The sequence below is a fragment of the Hylaeus anthracinus genome, unplaced genomic scaffold (assembly GCF_026225885.1).
Source record: "Hylaeus anthracinus isolate JK02 unplaced genomic scaffold, UHH_iyHylAnth1.0_haploid 12000, whole genome shotgun sequence".
In the NCBI taxonomy this organism is placed as follows: domain Eukaryota; kingdom Metazoa; phylum Arthropoda; class Insecta; order Hymenoptera; family Colletidae; genus Hylaeus; species Hylaeus anthracinus.
The window spans coordinates 8,391,510-8,418,415 of record NW_026534347.1 but is presented as its reverse complement, the minus strand read 5'-3'; the positions used below and the strand labels follow the sequence as shown (position 1 = coordinate 8,418,415).

At 36.7% G+C, this 26,906-nt stretch overlaps 4 protein-coding genes across 10 annotated transcripts in view; 1 reads left to right on the top strand and 3 right to left on the bottom strand.

Annotated features, from left to right (window-relative positions):
• Positions 1-26,906, top strand: part of LOC128890177 (flotillin-2) — a 158,575-nt gene that overhangs the window by 120,886 nt on the left and 10,783 nt on the right. Inside the window, exon 1 of one of the 3 annotated variants that reach the window (XM_054148451.1) lies at positions 10,580-11,048. The exons of the other annotated variants lie outside the window; for them this stretch is intronic. The gene's annotated coding sequence lies outside the window, so the exon portion shown is untranslated. Of the gene's footprint in view, positions 1-10,579; positions 11,049-26,906 lie in introns of those variants that run through there. 3 annotated transcript variants of the gene reach the window in all.
• On the bottom strand, positions 300-16,283 carry LOC128890161 (glucose dehydrogenase [FAD, quinone]-like). 2 transcript variants are annotated; one of them, XM_054148418.1, is made up of 5 exons: positions 15,544-16,281; positions 13,966-14,401; positions 2,291-2,687; positions 1,737-2,013; positions 300-1,088 (listed from the first exon to the last, which is right to left on the bottom strand). In XM_054148418.1, exons 1-5 carry the CDS (start codon positions 15,949-15,951, stop codon positions 723-725), a joined length of 1,884 nt encoding a protein of 627 aa, XP_054004393.1. In that variant the 5' UTR covers positions 15,952-16,281; the 3' UTR covers positions 300-722. The 2 variants fall into 2 exon arrangements, with proteins under 2 accessions (XP_054004393.1, XP_054004391.1); XM_054148416.1 differs by lacking the exons at positions 300-1,088; positions 1,737-2,013; positions 2,291-2,687 and adding exons at positions 8,039-8,635; positions 9,289-9,571; positions 12,724-13,120 and having other exon boundaries at positions 15,544-16,283.
• On the bottom strand, positions 2,956-7,012 carry LOC128890182 (glucose dehydrogenase [FAD, quinone]-like). The gene is made up of 3 exons (XM_054148462.1): positions 6,808-7,012; positions 4,489-4,922; positions 2,956-3,565 (listed from the first exon to the last, which is right to left on the bottom strand). Exons 2-3 carry the CDS (start codon positions 4,897-4,899, stop codon positions 2,972-2,974), a joined length of 1,005 nt encoding a protein of 334 aa, XP_054004437.1. The 5' UTR covers positions 4,900-4,922; positions 6,808-7,012; the 3' UTR covers positions 2,956-2,971.
• Positions 16,807-26,563, bottom strand: LOC128890166 (glucose dehydrogenase [FAD, quinone]). 4 transcript variants are annotated; one of them, XR_008460566.1, is made up of 5 exons: positions 25,100-26,563; positions 21,996-22,223; positions 21,359-21,529; positions 17,513-19,636; positions 16,807-17,480 (listed from the first exon to the last, which is right to left on the bottom strand). XR_008460566.1 is itself a non-coding variant. In XM_054148425.1 (4 exons), the coding sequence occupies exons 2-4, from the start codon at positions 22,189-22,191 to the stop codon at positions 18,135-18,137; spliced, it is 1,869 nt and encodes a 622-aa protein (XP_054004400.1). In that variant the 5' UTR covers positions 22,192-22,223; positions 25,100-26,563; the 3' UTR covers positions 17,512-18,134. The 4 variants fall into 4 exon arrangements, 3 of the variants coding, with proteins under 3 accessions (XP_054004400.1, XP_054004401.1, XP_054004402.1); XM_054148425.1 differs by lacking the exon at positions 16,807-17,480 and having other exon boundaries at positions 17,512-19,636; XM_054148426.1 differs by lacking the exon at positions 16,807-17,480 and having other exon boundaries at positions 17,512-19,636; positions 26,330-26,441.

Below are 26,906 nucleotides of genomic sequence, written 5' to 3'. Positions count from 1 at the left end.
CCGAAATGTTTATACAAATGGTGATACTCTATTGTTGCTATTATTGCAACTGTTTCTACATATATAGCGTTATATAAATGTGATTAATAGCTATTGTTAGAAATTGGTCACTGCAGTAATGTAACCATATTATACGTTACCTTACTTTGCGTGACTGAATATACGTAATTAACGTGAAGGTCAACTATATACGTTCCTTAACGAGTTTATGGAAAAATACCTAAATCAAACTATTGTTTTGGAGAATACACATTCCAGAGAGAAAGAAAACATTATACATGTTCTGTGCTCTTTCCACTTTATTGTACAGAATAAGAAAGACAAGATATCTTCAGAATAGTTAATAATACGTCGTAAAACTGCAGTTCTCGTTCAAATTTTCACTGTGCACTTTCATAGAATTTTGTTAAAACTGACAGCTGACATCCAAAACAAATGTAACAGGGGCACTTATGTTATTACCATAATTCTAATCTTCGTCAATTAACACTTTATGATAGACTTTTCAATTCTAGTCTTTACCTACTAAAACTTATTAGTTTTGTTGTTAAACATTTGTTTACCGTATGCAGTTTGAGGAAACGCTCGAAACTTCTAATTACCCTAATAACAGTAATAACAGTGTGCAAAAGTTACTCCTTCCAAATAGTCTGATCAACTATCAGTATTAATAATCTATCATTATCCAAATTCATTCAAAAACCGAGGAATATTTATTCCTTTTACATTTTCCAATCTTCCTTGACCATGTCGGCTCCTTTTTCACTGATCATGATCGTCGGCGCAACTGTATTCCCAGAAACGACGTTTGGCATGATCGAAGTGTCGATCACACGTAATCCATTAATCCCGTGAACCCTCAATCTGTGATCCACCACAGCCATGGAGTCATTCGCGGGACCCATTTTACATGTTCCGGATACGTGATAAATTGTCCTTGTGAAATGTCTAGCAAGGCATTTCAAATGGTCATCCGACATCACCTCGAATTTATCGCAATCACTGTGAGGGTTTGGATGTAGTCGAGCGTTCAGTTTCTTCATCGTTGGAGTCTCGCTTATTTTGTGCGCGATCTTCGCTCCGTCTATCTATATTAATTAAAAATCCAAGGTTAGCACGTTAGCACATCCTTAATCGTTATAGTCTTTGGAGATTTTTTCAAGTATCAATTGGGAAATTATTGTCTGAGTTTTGATAGACACTTGTGTGACAGGAAGAGATGGAAGAGCTTCGTTTCTCTGTTTAGATTCTAGCATGTGATTACTTGCAGCATTTGAGTGTGATAATGGATATATAGAGAAGTAAGTGAAAGATAAATATGAACTTTAGATGATCTCTTGTTGTAGTAACTGTATTTCAAGAAGCAAGTATTCAGGGATTGAAGTTGGATCTAGAGCCTAGATAAGAAACTTTAATGAAACTGTTTCATCACCTAATCCCTTTTAGAATTCCTTCTTAGCACTTTACCATCAGTAATATTTTGTTATCTTGATAACATCAGTATTATGCGATTTTATTTTATATATTAAGATCATTTTCTGATTAATATTTATATAATATTTCATAATACGTCAACAAATAATTCAATGCTAGCCTAACTAGCTATACTTTTGTTCCAAAACCTCACAGACATTGCATTCTAGTGTCCCTCATAGTGATGTTTCCTAATCCAGCTCTAACCCTTCAATTGTTCCCCTCAGGTTCTTTTATTTATGCAAGGGAGTAGTTTCTCTTACCAGTACATCCAGATCATGAGTATCCTTGAAGTAATTGGAAACTAGTATCGGGTGTTCTTGCGGATCCGTGGATCGCAACTTGACGTATCCGGCACTTCTAGGTCTCAAAAGAAGCGCAGTGACCGAGTACGCATATCTGTGAAGGATATCATCGCACCAGCTCTCGTGGAATTCGTTTTCATTCTGCTTAAGCCCATCGAGGCAAGCGTTGTTAATGTCAGCATCGGGGGAAAGAAGAAACTGAACATCAGGATAGTCGTCTGACGCATTTGCATACCTGATGAAAGGAGTGTTCGTTAGGTACATTCATAAAAATATTAGGCGCCATTGCTGATTAGTAAATTAGCCAAATTTTTTAACTGATTATATCTTATAATAATATTTTATATTATATAACAACACCTTATGTTTACGTTTCAAAATTTTATCTAAAATCTTTAGTAAATATGGTATACAAGAATGCAGCTAAAAAAAGAATATCAAAAGATAGAACATTACTTTAAAACAAAGATCACAGTTGCTTAAAAAAAAATATATATATCATGTACACTCACTTGGTGTTGACGAAAGCTATAGCTTCGGTGAAGACTGACGAGTAGAAAGGTCCGCTGCGGTTCATAGCGAAGTCCATGGCCGCCTTAGGGGTAATAGAAGTTGGCACGTTGAACGTGAAAGGATAGTCGCCCTTGTAGTCCTCTGGCGGGTCCACCAAGTAAGTCAAACCACTCATTCCCACGTGATCCTGAAGATTCTGGCCCACGCCTGGCAAATCGTGTACCACGGGAATTCCCATTTCTTGCAGGTGATCTTTGGGTCCAATACCGGACAACATCAACACTTGAGGCGATTGTAGCGAACCAGCTGATAGGATAACTTCGCGATCAGCTTTCACCTCCTTCAGCGCTCCATCCACACGGACTTGCACTCCGTATGCAATTTTCTTGTCCCCTTCTGCGAATCAAAGAAAGAAACATTGTTCAATTTTTGATAGGTTTGGGTAGGTTTGGGTAGGTTTGTTCTATCTAGTTTAGTTTTGACTAATGTTCTTCAATTTTGTAGAGTTTTATTCAATTCTATCGAGTTCTGTTGGATTTCGTTATGTTTTCTTAAATTTTGTCAGGTTTTGTTGAGTTGTATTCAGTTCTGGACAGGTTTGTTCTACTTAATTTAGTTTTGTTCATTTCTTGTTCAGTTTTGCCCAGTTTCATTGAGTTTTATTGAGTTATAATGAAACGTTAATTTACATTACGATCGTTTTGTAGAATTTCTTCTAGGATCTCCATACTATGAACGTAATGCAATAGTATACGACAGTAAAGGTTAATTGGAAATAAAAAATCGGAAATAAATAAATGAATAAATAATAAATTGAAAATAAATCCAGAATACTCGCCTTCCCGCACCAAAATCTTCTCCACCAACGAGTTTACACTGACATGCAGATTCTTCCTCTTCGAAGCAGGTCGAAGGAAAGCCTTCTCAGTGCTGCAACGCAGCCCATCCCTCACCGTGCTTTGCGAGACCATAAATCCAGTTTGCTTCGGTCCGTTTGAATCTACGACTTCGTATCCCATTTCAGGGCCTGCCTTCATCAGGTAGTCAACTACTGGTGTACGATACTTGAAGTATTCCACGGTCTGGAGTCCACCTGTACTGTGGTAAGGGGACCCTTCGAATTCGTCGATCCTCATGTCCTGAGACTTCTTGAAATAAGGAAACACGCTCTTGTAGCTCCATCCTGGATTACCCAACTCCTCCCAGGTGTCGTAATCTTTCTTGTTGCCGCGGATGTAGATCATGCCGTTTAGTATAGTACTTCCTCCGAGGGCCTAAGACATTTTCATAAAACTTTCATCGAGTGTTTGCCTTAAAATTTGTAATTGCGTGATATGTGTTTATCAGGAATTCGAACCCTAACCCGTACCGGGTTCCGGTACTTCGTATTATAGAATAACCCATCTAACCAGGTAACACAAGACATCTGTAACCCGGTTATATAATACAATTATAATAATACAGTAAAAACCATAGTTATTACCATGTTTCTAAACGGTAATCAATTTTATTTCAATATTGTCTGTTTTCTACTCTACTGTCCATCCGCGAGAAGAAGGTCATGCAAGTGCTCACATTTACTCGTATTTACTACTCGTTTACTGTACTTATGTAGCAGAACGGGAACGTAAACACTTGCCCAGTACATGTATGAATAGTACATCTTGAATAGTACATGTATTGGCATAAACAGTCGCTTGAAGGACTCCCTATTTTGACCGGACGTGTTATGAGTTTTGTGGGAACCCCAACACTAGCAACTGTGACAATCGGGCGAATGACAAACATTCGTCAGTCTTGCCTTAGAACGTGTAGTGAACGTGTGTGCTCTACATTCATTATATACTCGTACATTTTAAACAATCTAGTTTCATTTGATTCGAATATTGCCTATAAGTTCACATATCTTTGACTTGTCTGGATGTCTAGAATGTCTTCTTCTACTAGTAATCCACTCCGAGCAGATTAACCCGCTCTTCCTACAATTCAAGAACCGTTCCTTCGTGGTTAGTACGGGTTACAGTAACCTTCCCTTCATTAACCGGGTTTGGGTTAGGGTTCAGCAGTGGTTCGAATAATCCCTGGTGTTTATCGATAACAATTAAATATACTATAATTTTTTCATGTACTTGGCGTCGAGACGCTACCGCGTTTCTAGATTTTATTTATTTCACACCGAAAATAAATGTTTCACTACCTTTCCTCTTGGCCAGCTGCACCTGTGGTCCTTCATCGCCAAGCATGACGTGTTCGAAGATTCTGTTTTAAACTGCCAATCCGCTTCTGTGCCCTGTAGGATGTTATACGCGTAGGGCACGTCGCATACTTCAGGTTCGTCAGGGCCAGCCTCCAGCATTAGCACTGTACAAGTATCATTCTCCGTTAATCGATTGGCCAACACGCAGCCTGCTGCACCGCCCCCGATTAGGATGTAATCATAACTGGATTTGATCTCCGAAAAAGGCACGGGTTGTATTCTGTTTTCAGCATCAGTGATATCGGGTCTCAGAATGGTAATGAGCGACTTCATAAGCGTGATGGACATTAGTACTGACGTTAGAGTTGCCGCCACTTGTACTCCTGCGATTATCTCACTAGTGGGTGGCATCGTTTTCAATAGTTAGCGAATCACTGTGAAGAATCGATGTTATGATTTATTTGTTGGTACGGGTTGCGGCTATGTTATAGAACAAACTTTGTTTAATTAATTTGAGATTGGAGCTACCAAAGACAATGCATATCTGACTGTTGAACGCAGTAATATGTCTTTGAAATTAGAGAGACAAGGAGCAAAATCAATTTAACCATCTATGAGCTCTAATCTTCAGATCGCATGCTAATATGTCGAGATTCTACCAAATTAATTTTATGTAAAGTCCGTCCATAAATAGTGACATAGTTATTCCTTGTTATTTTCAAATTTTTCCTGATACATATCCATTGTTTAAAGTATTTTAAATCGAGTTTCTCACAAGATAATATATTCGTCTTAATTATATAATGCCTCTGATAACCAATAATAATGATATAATCAATAATAATCAATAATAATGATATTATCAATAATATTGATAACGATTGACAGCATGATCACCCCGAAGTATCAAAGTAAATGCATCGCAAGTTCCTATTTTACTAATTATCATTGAAAATTGTAATAAAAATTTTAAAAATGAACTTGATACAGATGGATTCATTAGTCTTCCTATTTTATAATAATTGTCATTGAAAATTGTAATAAAAATTTGTAAAAGAAACTCTATATAGATGGATTAGGTTGGCTTTATTAATAGTTTTATTGTGTAGTATTTATCCAGTTGCTGTCTAAGAGGAAATTTAACATATTTTCCATTCAATGTATACTTCTTATGTCAATTTAATACTTTCCAATTATCATTTGTCACTCTTCTTGCAAAGTTATATATACATATTGTCGTACGTAAGTTATCGGACACTTGCGTGTTGGGCTTGGAAAATGAAAATTAATCATTGAGACCGTTACGACTATGTTTTCATCGGTTTTCGTTGGGATCTTTTTATATGGCCATTTATTAATAACACATGAGTAATTTTGTATGCGAACATCGTCACGACTCTATATCAATTTCACTTACGTTATTTTTCAAGGTTTATGATACGTGAACGTAATGTTTTCTAATTTCGAAGCGACCTTATCACCTTGTTGTGTCATAATTATTTATTTCAAGTTAGATCGACACGTGTGGTGTCGTTGACATTGTTGAATCATCGCTCAAACAATGTGTCATTGCTGGGAAAGAATGAACAAACGGATGAGAAAGGAAATTGATAAATGATAATGTTTAGACTACACACTGAGTAAACTGTAATTTCAAATAATTATAATTTCAATAATTGCATGAAACTAAACCTTACATTTTTCGACGAACAGTGAAAATTTAAACGAATGAAGAACGTTTAAAAAATGTTTCAATATATGAGAGAAACAATACCTTAATATTAGAGCTACTCATTTTATTTTTACCCGTGTAAGAAGTGACAAAAGTCATTGAGGAATATTTAAAAGAAAGATTTTACTATTTCAACTATTGTATTAAAGAAATTAAATCGTTTAATGTTCGTGTGCATATATGTTTGTATACATGCGTTTAGTGATGTTTGTTAACAGAATTACATCTATACATCTAAATAAATTGTAATGACTCTTCTAATTTTATCTAATTCGACTTTGAGTAAAATTCGTCAATAAATAGTGACATAGTCATTCCTTGTCATTTCCAAATTTTTTCTGGTACAGATCCATTGTTTGAAGTATTTTAGAGCAATTTTACGGAATTTTTCACCTGAAACCTTTTTCTATCTTCTCTAATAAACACAATATTTAATTTAATCTTCATCCTCTGCTCTTTGCATCCCTTTTATAATATCTGCGTGATGATTCCACTATACTAAAGCTACCATCATTTTGTGCAGTAATGTAAAAAAGAAAATAAGCATAGAAAAGAAAAGGATAGATGACAAAATAAGAGATTCTTACCTTAAATGCAAGATCGACAACGAGTTGGTGTAAAGGAAACAAAATGGTAGTCGTCCACTGTCATGGAATTGTCAACAGTCGCCACTGACACGCAAATAATGACAATGATCTGTCGTAAAAATCAAAGCATTTAAACAATAGTACCTCAAAATTACCCTGTAAAAAAAAAGAATGCAACTCTTTCTAATAGCGACTGAACTCGTTTTCACGGAGACTACTGCATAAAAAGGCCACACACATACGTATGGAAATGTTTACATAAATGCTTATTGTTGTTACTCTTGCAAATGTCTCTGCCTAGTTATGTAAGTGTGTTTAACAGTGTCATACATGGGTTGTTGAAATTTATTCATCGCGTTGCAAGAGTCCGGCTTGTACGATAATTTACTTTGTATGTATGGATGTTTCTAGTTGTTAGGCTCATGGACATAAGTTTCGTAACAATTTCTTTTTATGGAAAAGTACGAAAGGCAATTATTTTTCGCCATTGACGCCATTCTTCGCGAATGGGATTGCAGTTGCTTCCCCATTACAAGTGCTCCATGATTTCTACTTGTCACACTTTTTCAACTTTGTACAGATTATAATGTTAAAAATATATTATAACTCAAGATATATATATTTAATTAATTCTGCAAACAACTTCCAAGGGGTTAGTTTGATATTTCAGGTTGATGGTGCTGCCAACTGCCATCGATATTGTTATTGGTTATCAGAGACATTATATAATAAAGATGCATACGTCATCTTGTGAAAAAGACTGAAATTATTTGGTAAAATAATACCATTCGAACCTCGATATATTAGCATGTGATCGGAAAATTTCACGGGCCCATAGATGATTAAACAACAAGCAATAAGTACTAATAATTGTGGATAGATATTCCTCACAAAAGTTTATTATTTTGAAATAAATAATAAATCAATAACATTTCAGTTTAATTTCTAAATAAAATCCACGATTTACTTCAAGTGATAATATGATTCTACGAGTTTTGAATATACTGCGGTCAACAAACCACGAGCGTGCTACGCGTTGTTTACAATAATACGTTGGCTGCCAAACTATTCCTGGAAATTTACAGTCAGTGTAATTTTGCACATCTCTTCTCCAAAATTAATTCATTTAATTCCTTAGTAGAAAGTACTGTCACCTAGTCCAGGCCGATGATATTCATTCTTGGCAGGTTTGATGTCCCCAAATAAATGATTCATTATAAATATGTACATAAATAGTCTGCATACATGTATATATTTATAATAAAAAATGTATTTGGAAACTTCAAACCTATCAATTAATTTAGACAAATGTCTTCAATAGAAATAAAGACTACGAATACTTATGGGATTGACTGTAAGTCTGTTAAGGAATACGAAATCCATTCGACAAAATAAAGGCTTCGTTATAATTTTGGTATAATTGAATTTTAATTCGCATTATTCACAATGTACAATAATATCATTTATATTTCCAATCCTCCTTAATCATGTCAGCACCCTTTTCAGCGATCATAATCGTCGGGGCATTCGTATTTCCAGATACTACTTTTGGCATAATCGATGCGTCGATCACTCGTAGTCCATCGATCCCATGAACCTTTAACCTAGAATCGACCACAGCCATGGAGTCACTCACAGGGCCCATTTTGCACGTCCCAGATGGATGATAGATCGTCATCGTGTAATGCCTAGCGAAACATCGCCAATAATCGTCCGATAAATATTCGAAAGACGAGCATTCCAAGACACGATTTGGATTCATCCGTGCATTCAATCTCCTCATCGTTGGGGTCTCGCTCAGTTTGTGAATGGTCTTCGCTCCTTCTATCTGTGTCAAATAAAAATTCACAGATGTTAAACTGTTTCAGTATCTTGTACTTTATTGGTTAATTCTTGTGTGGCAGAGAAAAGAGAAAAATGTTAGGTTGTCTCAAAAGATTCTTTCGCTTTATTACTAAGTAATATATGCACAATATTTTATGTTTTATGTTACATTACTGAATTGTGCACGATTCATTTTGCTCCATTACTGTTACAAACATGAATATCTATGAAATTAGATTGTCTATTTATAGAAACACGACCACATAAAATAATTGAGTGCAACTCGCGGAGGAAACTTTCGGGACAACCTAATATTTCAAGTCTTAGGTAAGATTCTAGCACATAGTGATTTTATCATTGCAATGTACTGCATTGCAATGTTACTGTGGAATGCAAGTGCAATCATAATGCAAGTCAAAGTGTTATTATTTTACTTAATTTTGATATCTTTCATGTCTTCTAATTCGAGTTATATACAACGTAATAGCAACGTTGCTATAATAGCAACGTAAGGTTTATTAAGAAATATCTTAAATTCTCCTCTTTTCATAACATTTAAAAAATGCCAAAATCTATCCATATCTAGACTAATATTCTTCCTTGAACATTCTTTTTAGACTTTTCCCTGTAAATATATAATTTATCCTATTCGTTTACCAGGACATCCAGATCATAGGGATCCTCAAAGTAATTGGGAACTATGATAGGATGATCGTTTGGGTTCTTCGATCGCAGTTTGACGTATCCTCTGCTTCGAGGTCTCAAAAGTAGCGGAATAACCCAGTATGCATATTCATACAGGATATTTTCGCATAATCGCCCATAGAACTCGTCCTCGATATTGCAGACCCTCTTTCCGAAGAGACCACCGTCCGTATTGTCAGCTTCAGACGACAAGAAGATCTGTATATCAGGATAATCCTCCGAAACATTTGCATATCTGAAAGTATAATTCATTCCCTGCGTTGATAAAATGTTTCTAAATGAACGCTGAATAAGATAGTATGCAGATACAATTTTGCACGTCCAAGCTGGATGTATTTTCATAATACATACATGTATAGTTATAATTATGAATTATGTTTGAAAATGTTTGAAGACCTACAGTGGGTGTAAAAAGTATTCGTACACCGATCAATTTCCCAAAAAACTTTAGTTTTAACTTCTTTTTTTATAATCAATGATATTTTACATATTCTTGGATGTCCCTAAGATAGATATAGTCCAAACAACATTTACTAGTTAATATAATTTGCGAAATTAACAAAAAAATGCGAAAAGTGGGTAAAAGTGTAGAAGCGAAAAGTACTTGTACGATTCTTATGACGAACCATTTAAAGTAGAGTTTGTAACGTAAACACATTAGTTTATTGCTCCGTGCAAATTAGGAAACATCAAATTTCCAGGAAAGTACTTTTAAAGAAGGTTCTAATAGAGGAATGGAAAAAAATCTCACTTCGAATAACTAATAATTTAGTTAATTTAATGATTAGAAAAGTTACAATAATTATAAAATCATAAGGAAATCCTACGAAGGAAGTATTATATACTTATAAATTAACGTAAATTTCTCTTTTTTTAAATCAAGTTTTAAAAACTAAACAGTTGTGCGAATACTTATTGCTTCAACATTTCTATCGATTAATTGTTTTTTTCTTGTTAATTTCGCAACTTACATAAATAGCTATCTTTTTTGTACTCTATCTATTCTAGATCAATTTCCGAGAATATGTAGAACGTCATTGTTTATAGAAAATAAATTAATAAATTACAATTTACATAGTTTTTTCGGAAATTGATCGGTATACGAATACTTTCTACACCCACTGTATCTCTTTCAACAGGCCTATGCAGATCAGATTTGACCGATAGAATCCCCTCCACTTTTTATTTTCATGTAAGAAAATGTTGGTTGTGCTCCGTTATTGCGTAGTCCGTAGTATATTTCGCTGTTAATTTCGGTGCTTGGAAGGGGAAATGACCGTGGGAAGGGCGCTACCCCTCGTGGCTTGTTTAGCACGTTGAGCAGGTCAGTCTATGGGTTGGGCCTCCCCACGCGGTCGCTTCCCCTGATTCCACGCGGCGCAGTCGAGAGAGAAAGACGCCAGTCTAGATCGGATCGCGGAGTAGGGTAGTCACGTTATCTGCATCGATTTATCGCGATCGAAGTAGGGGTAGCCTTTGGTTACACGCGCCGATCTAGGAACTTTTCTGATACAGTGTGTACAGTGATACAGTGTGTTATAACATAGTAAATATTTAAATTTTAAAAATAGCACAGATTTGTATAGATTCACTTGGCGATCTCATCGACTTTTTATAATACTATTCTTTAAACAATTACAATCTGTAATTCGAAGTCTTCTACCTCGGAAACTGTCGTCCAAAGTATACGTTGATAAAATTACATTAACTAAGTAAGTTTTATTAATTTTAAAAATTTGTTAGATATATACGGTCATCTTAACCGGTTTCGTTCTCGTGGACGTGTTATCTCGCGACGACGATACTGTTTGTATCTGGTCGCAGACGTGTTATCCCGCGACAACTATGCTATTTGTATAAGGTCACAAACGTGTTATACCGCGCCGCGGTACCGGTCGTACAATGCCACGGACGACATATCTCGCGTGCTCCATTATTAGATTAAGAACTTTAACACGTTGATCGCCACGTCACCCATATATGGGTGACAGTGCTTTTCACTAAAGAGCTCCAAAAATTGATTCCGAAAGTTAAGTGTCAAAGAAAATGAATTTTAATGAAATTCTTGAATTTCGATAACGACACAAAAATAAATACCACAATAAATGTCTGATTACGTAGTTTCCAGTAGTCTGTAAACAAAATTTAAACACAGTAGAAATTTTCAAGAGTATTAGTCTGGCAATCAACGTGTTAATTCGGAAAGGCGGTAATTTTGGAAAGGGTATATAATAAAGCAAAGCTTTGATTTAAGGATATTTGTAATTTATTATTTCTCTTATTATTTCTACAACACCGGTTCATAAAGAAACCAGATATTATCGCAAGAATTGTAATGTCGCGTTATGTGCAGTTCCCTGCTTTGAATTGTACCATACAGAGAAATTATATATTTCAAATATCCTTAAATCAAAGCTTTGCTTTATTATGTACCCTTTCCAAAATGACCGCCTTTCCGAATTAAAGTTCTTAATCTAATAATGGAGCACGCGGGATATGTCGTCCGTGGCATTGTACGACCGATACCGCTGAGCAGTATAACACGTTTGTGACTTTATACAAATAGTATCGTCGTCGCGAGATAACACGTCTATGAGAACGAAACGATGAATACTAGATTTACGGAGCACGGTGATTTTGATCCATTTCAAATTTCACACGGTTTTACAGAAAAACCATTTACACTTTTCGTCAACCATTTATCACGACCTTTTGTTCATATAATGAGACAAGCATAAATCCAAATTCATTTTTACTTAATTTATTTATTTCTCTTTGTTAATTTGAATAACTCGACTTCACTTACTAAAGCATTACTCCAGTAATAAGAAATGTCCGTAAACCTAATGTCACTAATTATTTTACAAATGTTTATAGTTCGAAATTTTACTATACAAATTTTACTATTGTTCGAAATAAAATTTACAGTTGTTATCGAAGTGGGCAAAATTCTTATCTAGATGCAAATTTAGAATAACAGATAGAAGATTAATAGTAGTTTCATCCATTAGTTGAATAAAAATTAGAACCTGATTTGTGGAACGAAATATTTCTCGATGGGCAACTAGAAGATTAATTAATTGAACAAATCTTATAATACATTTCTACACGGTGGTTTGATTCGTTATCTATTTTAGTTGAGTTGAATTTTGCCCATTTCTGCTCCGAATTTCCAATGTTTACAAGTAGTTATTACAACTTCCCCAACATGTACCGAATAAATACCAACAGTCCCATAATTTTTTAAGACACGACAATACATTTAAAAGTTTATCTTTTTCGACGAATGCTGAAAATAGACCATTTTTCGATATCGTCAGTATATTTTCGTGACAGAATCGTCAATGGGTCGAATAATCAGATTCATACCTTCATACTCATACTTACTTAGTATTGATAAAAGCCATAGACTCAGCCATAGGCAACGAGTATAAGGGCCCAGTGTGGTTCACTGCGAATTTCTTGATCGTGTCCGGGGTAACTGATTTCGGTAGAACGAATGTGAAAGGATCGGTACCCGTGTATTCCTCTGGTGGATCCACCAAGTATGTCATACCACCCATCGCCGCGTGATCTTGAAGATTTCCACCAACTCCTGGCAACTCGTGCACCACAGGGATCATCATTTTTTCTAGATGATCTCTAGGTCCGATCCCAGATAACATTAACACTTGCGGCGATTGTATTGCACCGGCTGATAGAATTACTTCGCGATTAGCTTTCACCTCCTTCAGCATTCCTCCTGCGCGAAATCGCACGCCATACGCGCTCTTAGATGCTCCATCTGGGAAAGAAGACCACTTTAGTCAGTTTAGGGTACTTCTACTCAGTTTTGAATAGTTCTGGTTGGATTTAGTTTGGTTTCGTTTAACATTGTTTAGTTTTGCTTAGCATTGCTCAGTTTTGAATAGCTTTGTTCTATTTAGTTTTGCTTTGTTTACTATTGATTAGTTTGAATAGCTTTGTTTCGTTTAATTTAGTTTTGCTTAGCATTGCTCAGTTTTGGATAACTTTGGATAGCAGATTCGTTGACTATCGTTTCAATTAAAAATTTGAAAGAGTCCAATAAATTAGGGATATAGACATTTCCTAGGGATTAGAAATTAGGGATATAGAAAGTTAATGCACTACTTTTCCTATATATTAGTATCGAACGTTATCCAATAGTCTCGTATTTAATAGTTGAAATTTCGAACCAAATAGAAACCAAATTTTCAATTAGCTTCTCAAAGTAGCTCTATATTATAAAACAAAATATAAAGGTCTCCTATGTCAATATCTACCCTCATCAAATTTTCTTTTAATTGAGTGATATATATTAGATATAGAAATTAATTCTGTGCCTTTCAAATTATAAGGTAAACTTGAAGATGAACTTGAACTTGCCAATTATTTAAAAAGAGAATCTTTAGTCCGCGGAACCTTTTACACACAGCCAATTTATTATAATAATAAAGAACAATAGTCAGGGTGTAATAGCTGGTCTGTAATTTTTTGAAATATTTATATCGAAATTCTTTTAAATATATAATAATCGTAAACATTACCTCTACACCTCTCTAAACAAAACTCAACCTTTATTTAAACAAAAAGGAGCAAACGCAATATAAAAATAGAAGCAACGCTTGCCTTCGCGCACCAAAATCTTCTCCGCGACCGAGTGTATGCTAACATGCAGATTCTTCCTCTTCGAAGCCGATCGAAGGAAAGCCTTCGCGGTGCTGCAACGAAGCCCATCCCTCACTGTAGCATGCGAGTACGTAATTCCAGTTTGAACAGGTCCATTCGAATCTACCAGTTCGTAACCCATTTCGGTGACTCCTTTTACCATGTAATTAGTTATGGGTGTACGGTACTTAAAATGCTCTACGGTGAGGTATCCACCTGTTTGGTGGTACGGCGAATTTTCGAATTCTTTGATCCTCATGTCTTCGGACTTCTTGAAGTAGGGCAACACGTTTTTGTAACTCCATCCTGGATTACCTAGCATTTCCCAGCCATCGTAGTCTTTCTTATTGCCACGGATGTAGAGCATCGCGTTTAGTACACTACTTCCACCGAGGACCTACGGAATTTCAATGGGAATTTCATGAATGATCCGGTCTAAAAACTCATGGTCATAAATAATATACAGGGTGTCCACGCTAAAGTGTGACAAATGCATATTTTCAATAACTATTGATGATACGAAAAAATTGATTCGGAAGGGAATTGTTAACAAGATGCAGCCAAGATAGAAGCTTGGATTCAAGTTTTCAGACAAGATCGAGAGCGAGGGTTATGTTTTGATTGCAGCAGGTCAAACTTAAGGGATGAGAATAGATGTTGAAGGTACACTGATTGAGGAATTCTAAATTTCTTCCATTAATAAATGAGATTGTTACTTTTGAAGGAAAATGTGAATTAAATTCTGAGGGTGTGCTCTTTTTATTAACAAATGTTATCTTGCAACCTATGATTGAAGCGTTCACTGCGCAAGTTGATTAACTCCATCAGTTACATAAAAATTGTAAGATTACTGACGATGATCCCTTAACCCTTTGGACTCGAGGCCTTTTTTTCTGGTATCTACCAGCAACTCAAGATGTTTCTTAGCATTCTATCGCCATGAATTCTAAGCTATTTAGATTTGAGAATAAGCTCACCATTACCTCGCCGATAATCATTTTATTGACACTTTGAACTCCAAAGAAATTAAACCTAAAGGAACTTTAGGTGTTGCAAATTTGCTGCTTGAAACCTAATAGTGATTGAGAGTCACCTCTCGAGTGCAAAGGGTTAATATTAGGGGTGTGCGAGATCCCGGTCGGGACGGGATTTCCTCCCGGGATCGGGATGGAATCCCGAGAATTTCAAAATCCTAAATACATCCGGGATTCCCAAGAATTTCGAGATCCCGTAAGTGTTCGGGATTCCCAGGAATTTCGAAATCCCGTACATTCGGATTGCTGAAATTTTCAAGAATAATAATACTTTCGGAAATCCCAGATATTATTCTATATCCCGTACATTGTCAGGAATCCCGAACATTTTCGAGATCCCGTACATTCTCGGGAGTCCCGGATTTTTGCGGGATCTCGTGTGTTCTCGGGAATCCCGAATATTCTCCAGAATCCCGGATATTTTACGAGAATCCCGAATATTTTCGGGAATCCCGCACACCCCTAGTAAATATCAATAAATGTAATTCAATTTAATTTGCCATACCTTGCCACGTGGCCAGTTGCACTTGCGATTCTTCATAGCTAGACAATACCCTTCCGAAGGTTCCGTTTTAAATTGCCAATCCAATGGCGAGAGCTGTAAAACCGGCAACGCGACTGGTACGTCCGATATTTGTGGTTCGTCGGGGCCAGCCTCCAGCAATAACACCGTCCAGTTACCATTTTCCGACAAACGATTTGCCATTACCGCGCCAGCTGAACCTCCACCGATTATCACGAAATCGTAACTGCTTTGAATGTTCACCGGGGATATCGGTTTGACTCTGTGCTCGCGATCGGCGATATCGGGTCTGTGCATGTTGATGAGCATCCTTAGAAGGATCAGGAAACTCAATTCAGGTCCGAAAGACATCGCTATTCGGAGTGCAGACAGTCTGCCAATCGTAGCCATCCTTTCTAAAGGTTTAGGGAATCACTATGAACGAAATCGAAATCGTAAAATGTATTTTTTCTTCGTTATTTCCACTTCTTATAATTCTGTAAGCTGTTAAGCTTGTATAGTTGACGGAAAAATGGCTGTCGATTTTAATAAAATTGATTCGCGAATTTCTGCCAAGAAAATAGCTTTTGTTTAGGTTAACGAACACTGGTACTTAAATTCCTTAGCATTTCTTTCACAATTGATCTGAGATAAATGTATAGCGTACAGTTAAGAGGACGTTTCGCGCACTGTTCCGAGTCACACACGCATGGTTTTTCTCAAACCATAGAAAGTCGACTGACTGAAAAATGAAACGAAGGAAATTCGATCGGTAATACCGAATTTTGCTTCGTCAGGTGTTTTCTGTACGTGCTCGAGCGTCCGAATTAAAAGTTTGCAGACGTGGAAGCAAGTTTGGGATATTTGCTTGTAGCCTTGGAGTATCGTGGTGAGTTTAGGAAGGAATCGATATCGTCTACCGGAAGTACTACCGGGTGTTAGTGTAATACAAGGTGGTTGTTTTTTATTTATTTTCATTTATTTATTTATTTATTTATTTATTTATATAAACGGGAATGATCCATGTGCGTTTATAAATAGTAAGCGTAAAAATTAATTCTGTGTCTCTATGTTCAATTATTTATAACTACAATAGAATTATTATAATAATATTGTTATTTCATTTTGCATAAGTGTACATGCCTTTTGGTTATGTTTGTCATGTATTTATTATATTAATTTATATCGTAAACTGAAATTATAAATGATTGATTATAAAGACACAGAATTAATTTGTGCAAGTAATATTGTAAACATAAGGAAAAATAAGGAACACACACATTTAACAAGCTACATGTACACCAGGATTATTTTAATCTTGAAGTAAAGGAAGATGGGTTTATACCTCCATGATGAGCTGATATGTTCGAAATAAATTGGCTCAATGCATGAAGAATATGTGAACATAGATTACCTCATCGTATAAAGTGAAATTGCAATGTTTTCTCAAAAAGATAACTTGTACGCCAATGGTAACATTTTCAAAAAGAAGTTGTGTAATAAGATAAATAAGCAACTTAAAGAAACATGATATTTTTGATAACATTGCAATGTCAGCTTGTCTGTGTTGACATATTTCTGATTGCTTCATGTAAGAGAGAAACATTAAGATTTTGTGTAAGTATTTAAGTATCTTTAATCTGTGTTTCACGAGTCTTTTGGATTTTTGTCGCAGTTGCATGAATATAGTGTTTTTCCATATATAATCGGATTAGTCAGGTAGGCTTATCAAACAAATAAAAATTATGTTTAATAATTCACGATAAAAACTTGCTGTATAAAAGGAGGTGTAAGACCTTTATTTCGTATTCTCTTTTATTGTAGAAGTCACGGGTAGTGCTTTATCTGTAACAACATCAAATAAAGTAACTATCCTGATGAATAATTTCCTAATTCTTCAGGATGTACAGGGTCCTGTTATATAAAAATTGTTTTTTTTCCTACATGTACCAAACATTTTCAAATATTGCACTCTATTACAATCATGACATATACACTTAAACTAAGAGTATCATATTACTACAATTATTACTACACTTCATCTTTCTATGTACACATACAGCCTACTGTAGAGTCACCAGTGTTTATAAATAGTTATCGTTGTAACCACACAGTGTCCACAAAAATTTCAGAATCTTAGATCTAAAAAAGGTAACCAGACTTCAGTATATCATTCCAATAGAGCATCATCAACCCCAATTTCTATGATACATCACCTTCCCATCAACACTATAATCCTGATCCATCAGATCTCCAAATACGTCAGTTTCCTAGCCTCCTGGAGTAACACATTTCAATATTTACAAGTGTTTCACTCGGAGCTCAGAGAACATTGTCTTCATTTCACCCTGTGAATCATCTTTCTACATCCTAGAATACCGGAACTTCTAGTCTAGAGTTAGAGCTGGACTCCTAATCCATATCTGAATCTTCTTTGAACTCTAATCTCTGAATCTTGTTTGAACTCTGAATCTTGTTTGACTCTGAATCTTGTTTGACTCTGAATCTTGTTTGAACTCTGAATACATTCTCTAAACTCTGAATCTTCTCTGAACTCTCTGTATTATCTCACTCCATTTCACCGCCAACGCAATTCACCCTCGACCCCTCCTCTTCAGCCAGAACTCCTTTATCATATCAGACCCCTTCTCCCCAATCATGATAGCAGGTGCATTCGTATTCCCACTGACGAGATTTGGCATGATAGAAGCATCGATGACTCTAAGACCGCTAACTCCATAGACTCTAAGCTGAGGATCCACGACAGCCTCTGGGTCCCAGTATGGCCCCATCTTGCAGGTCCCCACAGGGTGGTAAATGGTCGCAGAATAGTGCCTGATCATGCATTCCCAATAGAGATCACTGTACATAGGTATATGCTTGCACCCAGGGAACTTCTTCGAGTTCAGCTCGCTCCCAAAACGTCTGAACGCTGAAGTTCTGCTCAGAGCAACCCCAATCTTGACTCCCTCCACTAGAGTAGCGACATCCTCGGGCTCCTTGAAGTAATTCGGATAGATCAACGGATGATCGAACGGGTTCTTGCTGCGTAGCTTGATAAACCCCCTGCTCTTAGGCCTCAGGAGCATAGGTATCACGCTCCAAACATCCTTGTCATTGATAGGCCCATAAACATCGTCATAGAATCGCTTAGTGAGTCCATGGACCTTCCTGATGTGTCTGCCCCCGTCAGAATTAGTCGAACCCGATATAAAGTGCAGCTCAATGTCCGGGAAATCATCAGAAACATTCACGTACTTCGTATTGACGAATGCTAATCCTTCGACACCTCCTAGAACCGTCAAGGGACCATCGCCAAAGATGGCGTACTGCATCACAGCCTGGACGCTGTGCAGCCTCTTCTCCACCATGGAGATCTCCTGGTTGACCATGAACGTGAGACCACCCAGACCCACGTGGTCCTGGAGGTTGTGACCCACTCTGAGGTCTTGAATCACAGGAATCCCATGTTGCTGAAGATGTTCCCTAGGTCCTAATCCTGACAGCATCAATATTTGAGGGGAATTTACCGATCCTCCAGACACGATTACTTCCTTTTTAGCGCGTATACGAATCACCTTTCCATCCCTGACGAACTCCACTCCATAGGTGCGTTTGGACTTTGGGTCTATCAGGACCTTGGTGACGTGGGAGTGCATGGCGACGTGGAGGTTCTTGCGCAGCCTGGCTGGTCGCAGGAAAGCCTTGGCCGTGGAGCAACGACTTCCACGTCTGATGGTACCCTGGGCGATCATGAAGCCCGTGTGTTTCTCGCCATTTATGTCGCGATTCTCGTAGCCCATCTCTTGGCCAGCTTGGACGAACGCTGCGGCCAGAGGCGTGTGCCAGGGCGCTTCCTGAACGGTGAGGTAACCGCCAGTCGAGTGGTACGGGGTGTGCGTTAAGTAGGGATTCTGGTTGTCCTCGGATTTCTTGAAGTAGTAGAGGACCTCCCTGGAACCCCAGCCTGGGTTACCTTGTTGCTCCCAGATGTCGTAGTCGCGTTTGTTGCCGCGAAGGTAGAGCATGTAGTTGAGGACGCTGCTGCCTCCGATCACCTTGCCTCGCGGCCAGTTGCACCGACCGTTCTCCATCGCTAACAAATATAAGTATCAGGTCATTAAATCATATAATTTTGGAATTGTTGTAAAATCTTTTGGAATTATAGATAAACACCAAGAGATGGATAATAAATCCGTAATAAGAAACAATTATTATATTTGTTGTAAATGGACACAAGGATGAAAATATTAACTGGTGAAATAAAAGAAACAATCTAGAGCTATTCTCGCACTTTCGCATAGACTAGATATCTTTGACTGACTGGCTATACCGCGTCTTTCTCGTTACCTTTATTGTTTACTTACATCGATGTCGGTTGGCTCCTTCACCGCTCACACACACATATAGACAACATACATACACATCCATCCATTTATTCTCGCATTGTAGAATGCCAATACATATATTTTCAAGGAAGTATTAAACGTCCGATTTGGTTTATTATATCTCGAGCAAGAAGCAATACGATTAATTTCGACCTGACTTTTAATTGCGTACTGAGGTGTGTATGTTAAGGATAATGTGTGAGATGTAGACTGACGGTAGATAGTAGTAGTTAAACAGTTCAGTATAGGTTATTCGAAAGGGTCCTTAACCATTGCTTAATCAGTTATTTTTCATCTTATTATAGGATTTAAACTGTTTTTTTTTCTTTTGCAATTCTTATATTAGATGTGGAAATTCTATGCCTTTATATTCAATTATTTATAACTCTACTTTAAACAGACACTTGTAATTTTGATGTATTAACCCTTCCGGTACGAAGGAGCTGGCCGAGGTTATATTAGGTTGTCCCAAAAGTTTCTTTCGTTTTATTAATAATTAATTAATATATACACAATATTGTATGTTTTATGTTACATTACTGAATTGTGTACGATTCATTTCGCTTCGTTACTGTTACAGCATCAATGTCTAAGAAGTTAGATTGTCTATTTGTATAAACACTGCCACAGAAAATAATTGAATGCAACTCACGAAAGAAACTTTTCGGACAACTCTAATACATTAAGCCGCGAAAACGTGTTCTGCGACGTTCATAGAAATCTCGAGCATGATTGACACTAAACTTTTATAGTTTTCTAATGCATACTGCAGAAAGTAATAATACTTGTTTCGTGGATGCCACCAATAGGTGACATTAAACCGAAAGGGTTAAAAAACCAACCTTCTAAATTCTCAACTTGATCTCAGCTGCAGTATATCGATACACGTAACTTAAGTCTCAACCTGTTGGTCATTACAATGCATCTATACGAACATCAGTAGCCACGAAATTTTATAGTTAATCAACATATCGATATTTATTACCCTCAGGGGCTGCAGCTATGTTTGATCGTAGCTGGAGTACGGGTTTAGCAACCCCGAGGTACCCGAGCTATAGATAAATGCAAATGCAAAGTAATTTAAAGAAAGAAATATTACACTGATACTTTAGGTGTTTTAGTCAAGTTCTTCGACTTCGCATCCTTATAAATGAAATTTACTCACTCGCTATAGATATTTTCTAATCGCCATCAGGTTTGGACTTGAGTATAGAAATTCATTATAGAAATTGATTCGTGACGATTCATTTAAAGATTTGGAAAATAAGTATTTTAATCAAGTAGACAAATAAATATTTCTACTTGAATTAGAGTTATAAATGATTGAATATAAAAGCTCAGAATTGATTTTTACGCCTAATAATTGATAAACATCGAAACTCACGAATGCGCAGAATGGTTTAGAATCGTATTATAATACAAATTCATACCTCGACAAGCACCTTCGTCTGGTTCGGTTTTGTATTGCCAATCGAGCTGACTAAGCTGCAAATAGCCAGCTAGAAGAGGCACATCCGAGATTTCGGTTTCGTCGCCTCCAGCTTCCAAAAGAAGCACGTTCCAGTTTTCAATCTCTGAGAGGCGACTCGCTACTACGGCTCCTGTAGCGAAAGTATACGCGAGTTTCATAAAAATTTCTCAAGTAAAAATATCGCATCGCGAGAAAAAGAGCGGTAACTTAGAAGTAACTTTATGGCAAGTGATATATCATAAAGTTTCATAAACATTTAAACCCGAGAACGTTGCTATTCAGATTTTATTAACGTAATCAAAATTCATTTTATGAATTTTATTAACCAATTGCACGCAGAATAATTTTTATATATTTCTTATATATTAGTTTCTTTATTTTTTGAAAATTCTTCGTCTGGTAAATGGCCAGAATTTTATTTATAGACAACAAATAAAACCAACTGTATCAATTTATTCGTGAAATTAATTCGATTAAACAATTAATTCCGTGGTTGTCCATCGTGAGATATTTAATTTTGCTAAAATTGGAGGATTAATCGTGTTATGAGGGAGTCCGATCTACTGTACTATGATATCGTTAGTTAAAAATCGTACCTGCAGAACCGGCTCCTATCACAATAAAATCGTAGGATGGCAGGAGCACCTCGGATGGTATATTAATCGGTGGCGCTTCGTTGTCCATAACTTCATATTGGAAGTAGACGAGCGCGGCCGCGAGGACCGGAAAGAACCATGAAAGTCCTGTCGATGCAGAGGTCAGACCTCCTGCTAAAACGCTCTCGATACCCATTTTATTCTCCTGTAATTACCCTGAACGATCACCTGTAACGTTACGTAAAGGAAGAATTAACGCTATGTACACGTAGATTTAAATTAAATCGGAAAATAATTAGCAGTACTCGTAAATAATTCACACCTCGAATTAACTTTGTGTTAATGAATCAAGTATATCCAAGTCTGTACACAAATTAAATTTGTTTAATATATTTAAATGCACGCTATAGGGTACATAACTAAATTCTTACGAACGTTTGAATTGCAAAAACCAAAAAAGACAATGCAATTATTATAAAAAAATTACACTTGTAAAACACGTATACAATTATTCCACCATATCAACAATCAAACAATCTTTGCTTGCAATGATTATCCTTCAGACTTGACACACCACCATTCATCTTCCATGCAATTTTTCAATTCACGATCATAAATAATTCAAATTCAACCTCTAAACAAATTTCCTTTTACAATTTCATTATATTTGCCACAAAAGAGCCTGTCTATAATAATCTCCATTTGAATAAAAAAAAAAAAAATTATCACTGGATTTAACTGACGACCCTTATCTATTAACAAAATTTAATTCTGTCGTAAATCGAACCTTGCCACGGTAATTAACGAACCGTTAGAGAGTCGTTAACGGTCATCGTAGGTGTAGACCGTCTTCGTTAAAGAATCCTTCGATACTGTCCAATCGAAGTCGATCCAGAGTCGCGTAGAAATCGGTCGAAGAAAAGTCCGAGGACGGATACACGTGGTCCGAGGAAGGGAACGCGTGCGTTACGAGACGAATATCAATGACACGTGAAACTTTCAGCTGTTAAGTAATTCGCTATTAACGCGGGCAGTTCGCCCGCGACGATACTCACGTACCCTATCGTCGAAAGTCGCATATTCCACGAAAACCAGGTCGTGCACGGAATTTCGCAGAAAATGTAAAACGGGGATAACGGAACGCATCTCCTTCGCCAACTACGACGAAACACCGTTGGAATGGTACAACCCATAACCCAAGTATACTGCACGTAGGAAAATTGGTGTACTCTAAATGATACGGGGTTGAAAGTGCACTTGACACATTCGCGACCGGTAACGTTTGGACATATATGTACTTAAATTTAATAATATTGTTTATTTTCGTAACATTTGTATTATACGAAATTTATTTTATCCGTTAGGATCACTTTATGAATTATATTTATATAAAATTTCATAAGTCCTTTCTCAAGGAGGAAAAGGACGCATCCATCTTGGACGCGTGAAAATCATAATGATATTAAGGAATATTAATGAATTTTTTGTCAAGAAGTATTGCCCGAATACAAAATTCTGTTTAATAGGGTTTATTATATGAAATGTATTAAATAATAAAAAAAATAATTTTTATTCACGTTTTTAAAAAAAAGTATAAAGATTGAAAGAGAAGATTGAAAATTGAAAGCGGAGCAAAAGCTTCATATCAATTTAAATTTATCTGCGATCCGAAACACTTTCTCCTTTAACAACTCGAATTAACGAGATCGAAACTTATTTTTATGTGTTTCCTGTTCTATAAATAAGAAAGTGAACAACCTTCCTGTTTACTCCATTTCATTTTACTTTAGTTTGCTCCTTTTTCGAATCTGTCGGCAGAATAATTAAGTACGTCGCTTTGCTGTTGATTTGGACATTTTAAAATCGAATATGCTCGATCAAGTTTCAATCCCACTTGCAGTATATCTGACTCCATTTAATTAATATCGTCTCTCTTAATCGAAAATTCCGTGTGTGTCTGTATAAAACGTATATTATAACAGATGCAGTCTGAACAAGCATATTTTATATAATGTAAAAGTTTTCACTGTTAGTTTATTTTGACTCGATATCTTTAGATTAGACTTTTAAAAATGTTCCATATTTTACACACTCTTTTAGTCGCTTAATTACATTTTTTTTATCAACTCAAAATTACCAACAACCAGACGAAATGAATTCTATATTATCATCTTAATTTCTAAAAACAAAAAACTACATATATTATTTTATTCATAAACTGTGATCCATTGCTATCGTATAATTTATTTATATATTTATATATTATTTATATAATATATTTATTATATATTAATAATAATAAAAGGCTTCAAACGAGGAGTCTGGAACATTTATGTCAAATACAGCACGCTTCAGACTTATTTTGTTATAATATTTGACTTTAATTAATTCAATTTTCTTCGCGTAATTTAATAAAAATATCTATACAAATTGTCGTTGACACGTAACATGGTTGTCCTGTTTAGTTCGGATCAACGAGGTTGTGGCGCACGCGCCATACAGAACGAGGTCAGACCCATAGAGAACGATCCTTTATTATTTGAACCGCAAAGCGGAATCATACAGGCGTCGCTAACTATTCCCGTCAGCCTTTTGTATTCTCGGGTTTTGTGTCATCCTTTCTGGTTCTAATTGAAAAATTACGCCTCGCAATGGTTTTCAATTCGATCTCCACCGCGATTCGTCCCACTGTGCTTGTCTTCTAAATCGAATTCCATTGACAAACATTCTTTTCACGCTGTGCTGCTTGACATTGAAGCAAGTTACCAAAAGACGTCAGAGACATTCAAGATGTTAGACTGTATTAGCTATTTTACTTTAAAAGAAATCAGTACTGTTTTATATTTAAAAAATTGATCATTGGCAGTAAACAATTGACGTCAAAAGTTCGATAAATTCCAGACGGCAATCACTGTAGTTAAAGAGTCTGTAAGCGAACTTCCGCTAGTAAATTGGTTAACTGCAACGTTTGTATTAACTTAATTTGCCTTTGAGGTAGAGAAGTTGAAAGCATCCTCGTGGACGAGTAAATCGTCACGTAGCCAACAGACAGACGTTCGATGGGGATTTAATGGGTTTGAAAAGGAAAAGCAGTACTCGCTCACCTACTTTCCTGGGAGATAAGGAGATAACGTGCACTCCAGAAGCTTCGTTTCCTCTGAGTAATCGATGCACTTAGACGTTACACGTATCCATCCTTCGGAAAGAGGATTTCCCGGCTTTTACATTGCTCAGTCACGTTTGCTTTCAACCCCTTCCGTTGTCCACGTGATTCGTCACAGAGAGTACATTCTTCCGAATGGTTCGGCTATTTGAAATATATGGAATCTAGTAGGATATCTATGAAGTTCTTGTACGATCTCCCATTCACTTAAACATCTAGAATTTTCGATCGAACTCTCTTCGAGAGGCTTTCTCTGTCCGCTGAGTTCGATATACATTAGCTTTCTTGTCACCTTTCTTTCATCGTACACTTGTAGTTTGATAGATTTTTTATCTTGAATGGAATGGCGATTTTCGAGACAGAAATTTGAATAACTTCACTAGTCTACCAGTGCTCTAGCTCTTCCAAGTGTCAACCTAGCAAGTTGCACTGAGAGCTCGTCAATAATTCATAAATAATTGAAAAGTTGGCCTGGTTGGGTTACTTTCTTCGTACACTTGCACTCTGTTAACTCTTCTATCTTGGCCTAAACACTGTATTTCGAAGCATCGATATTAAGAGAAGGAATTCTAACAAAACTTGAAAAAAGTGTCCCACTGTTCCACGTATCAGTCTTCTAGCTTCAGAGATCTAGCTCCTCCAACTGAATAGATCACACTAAAAACTCATCGACAATTCCAGAATAATTCGAAAATGTCCTGTGGTCACTTTTCTTTCTTCATATACATGCACTCTGCTAACTCCTCTATCATAGCCTAAACGCTGTATTTCGAAGCATCGATACTAAGAGAAGGAATTCTAACAAAACTTGAGAAAAGTGTCCCACTGTTCCGCGTACATTAGTCTTCTAGCTTCCGAGATCCAGCTCCTCCAAGAATCAACCGAATAGATCACGCTAAGAACTCACAAACAATTCACAAATAATTAAAAATTTAAAAGACGATGCTTCGAAGAAGAAACACTTCCTTGAAGAAAGTCCTTTCGATGCCAACGAAACTAAGGAACTCGACTTTTGGTTCCTCCTCGAGATCACTGGCGTTCAGTTCGATGGCCCAGAAAACTCGAAACGAGAAAAGAGGCCAGCGTTCAACGCTTTTTTGATCACTTGGAGAACGCAGGGGAATCCTCGTGGTCGATGAGACAGCCACACGAAGGAAGGTGTAACACTGACCGTGACCTTGCTCCTTGCACGGACGTCCGCATGCTGGATCTGTCGAGATTGGAACGGCGGCTGGTGAACAGGTTACGAACCTTTCGAAGCTGAACACGCCGCATAACGGTCGACGACTTCCCCACCTTTTCCTTCGACTCGTGCTCGTTCCATCGACGTTCATCTCCGCCTTCCTCGTGGGATCGTTCTTCTTCCTGTACCATTGACTTGGCCCCCTGTAGAAATGGAACCTTGCTTGTGTAAACAGGCAAAAGATTGACAGAAAGTTCTGTCAATAGGCAAATGTTCTGAACTAAAGCACGGTTTAACTGTTGACAAATTAAGACTGTTTACCCTTTCCAGTGGGATGATGGACACTCTGAAGGGACATCGTAGGTCTCGAAAATTTGATTAGTGATTCATTGAAGGTTTCCATATCACGAAAAATCGAATGAAAATATAGTATACAGTTGATCCCATAATTACTCGTGCTCTCTATGTCTATTGAAGAAGTTTGACTAAATTATATAATATTAGGTTGTCCGGAAAGTTCATGCCTATTTTCAAGAAAAATTCAAAGGCATATTTGAATTTTGAT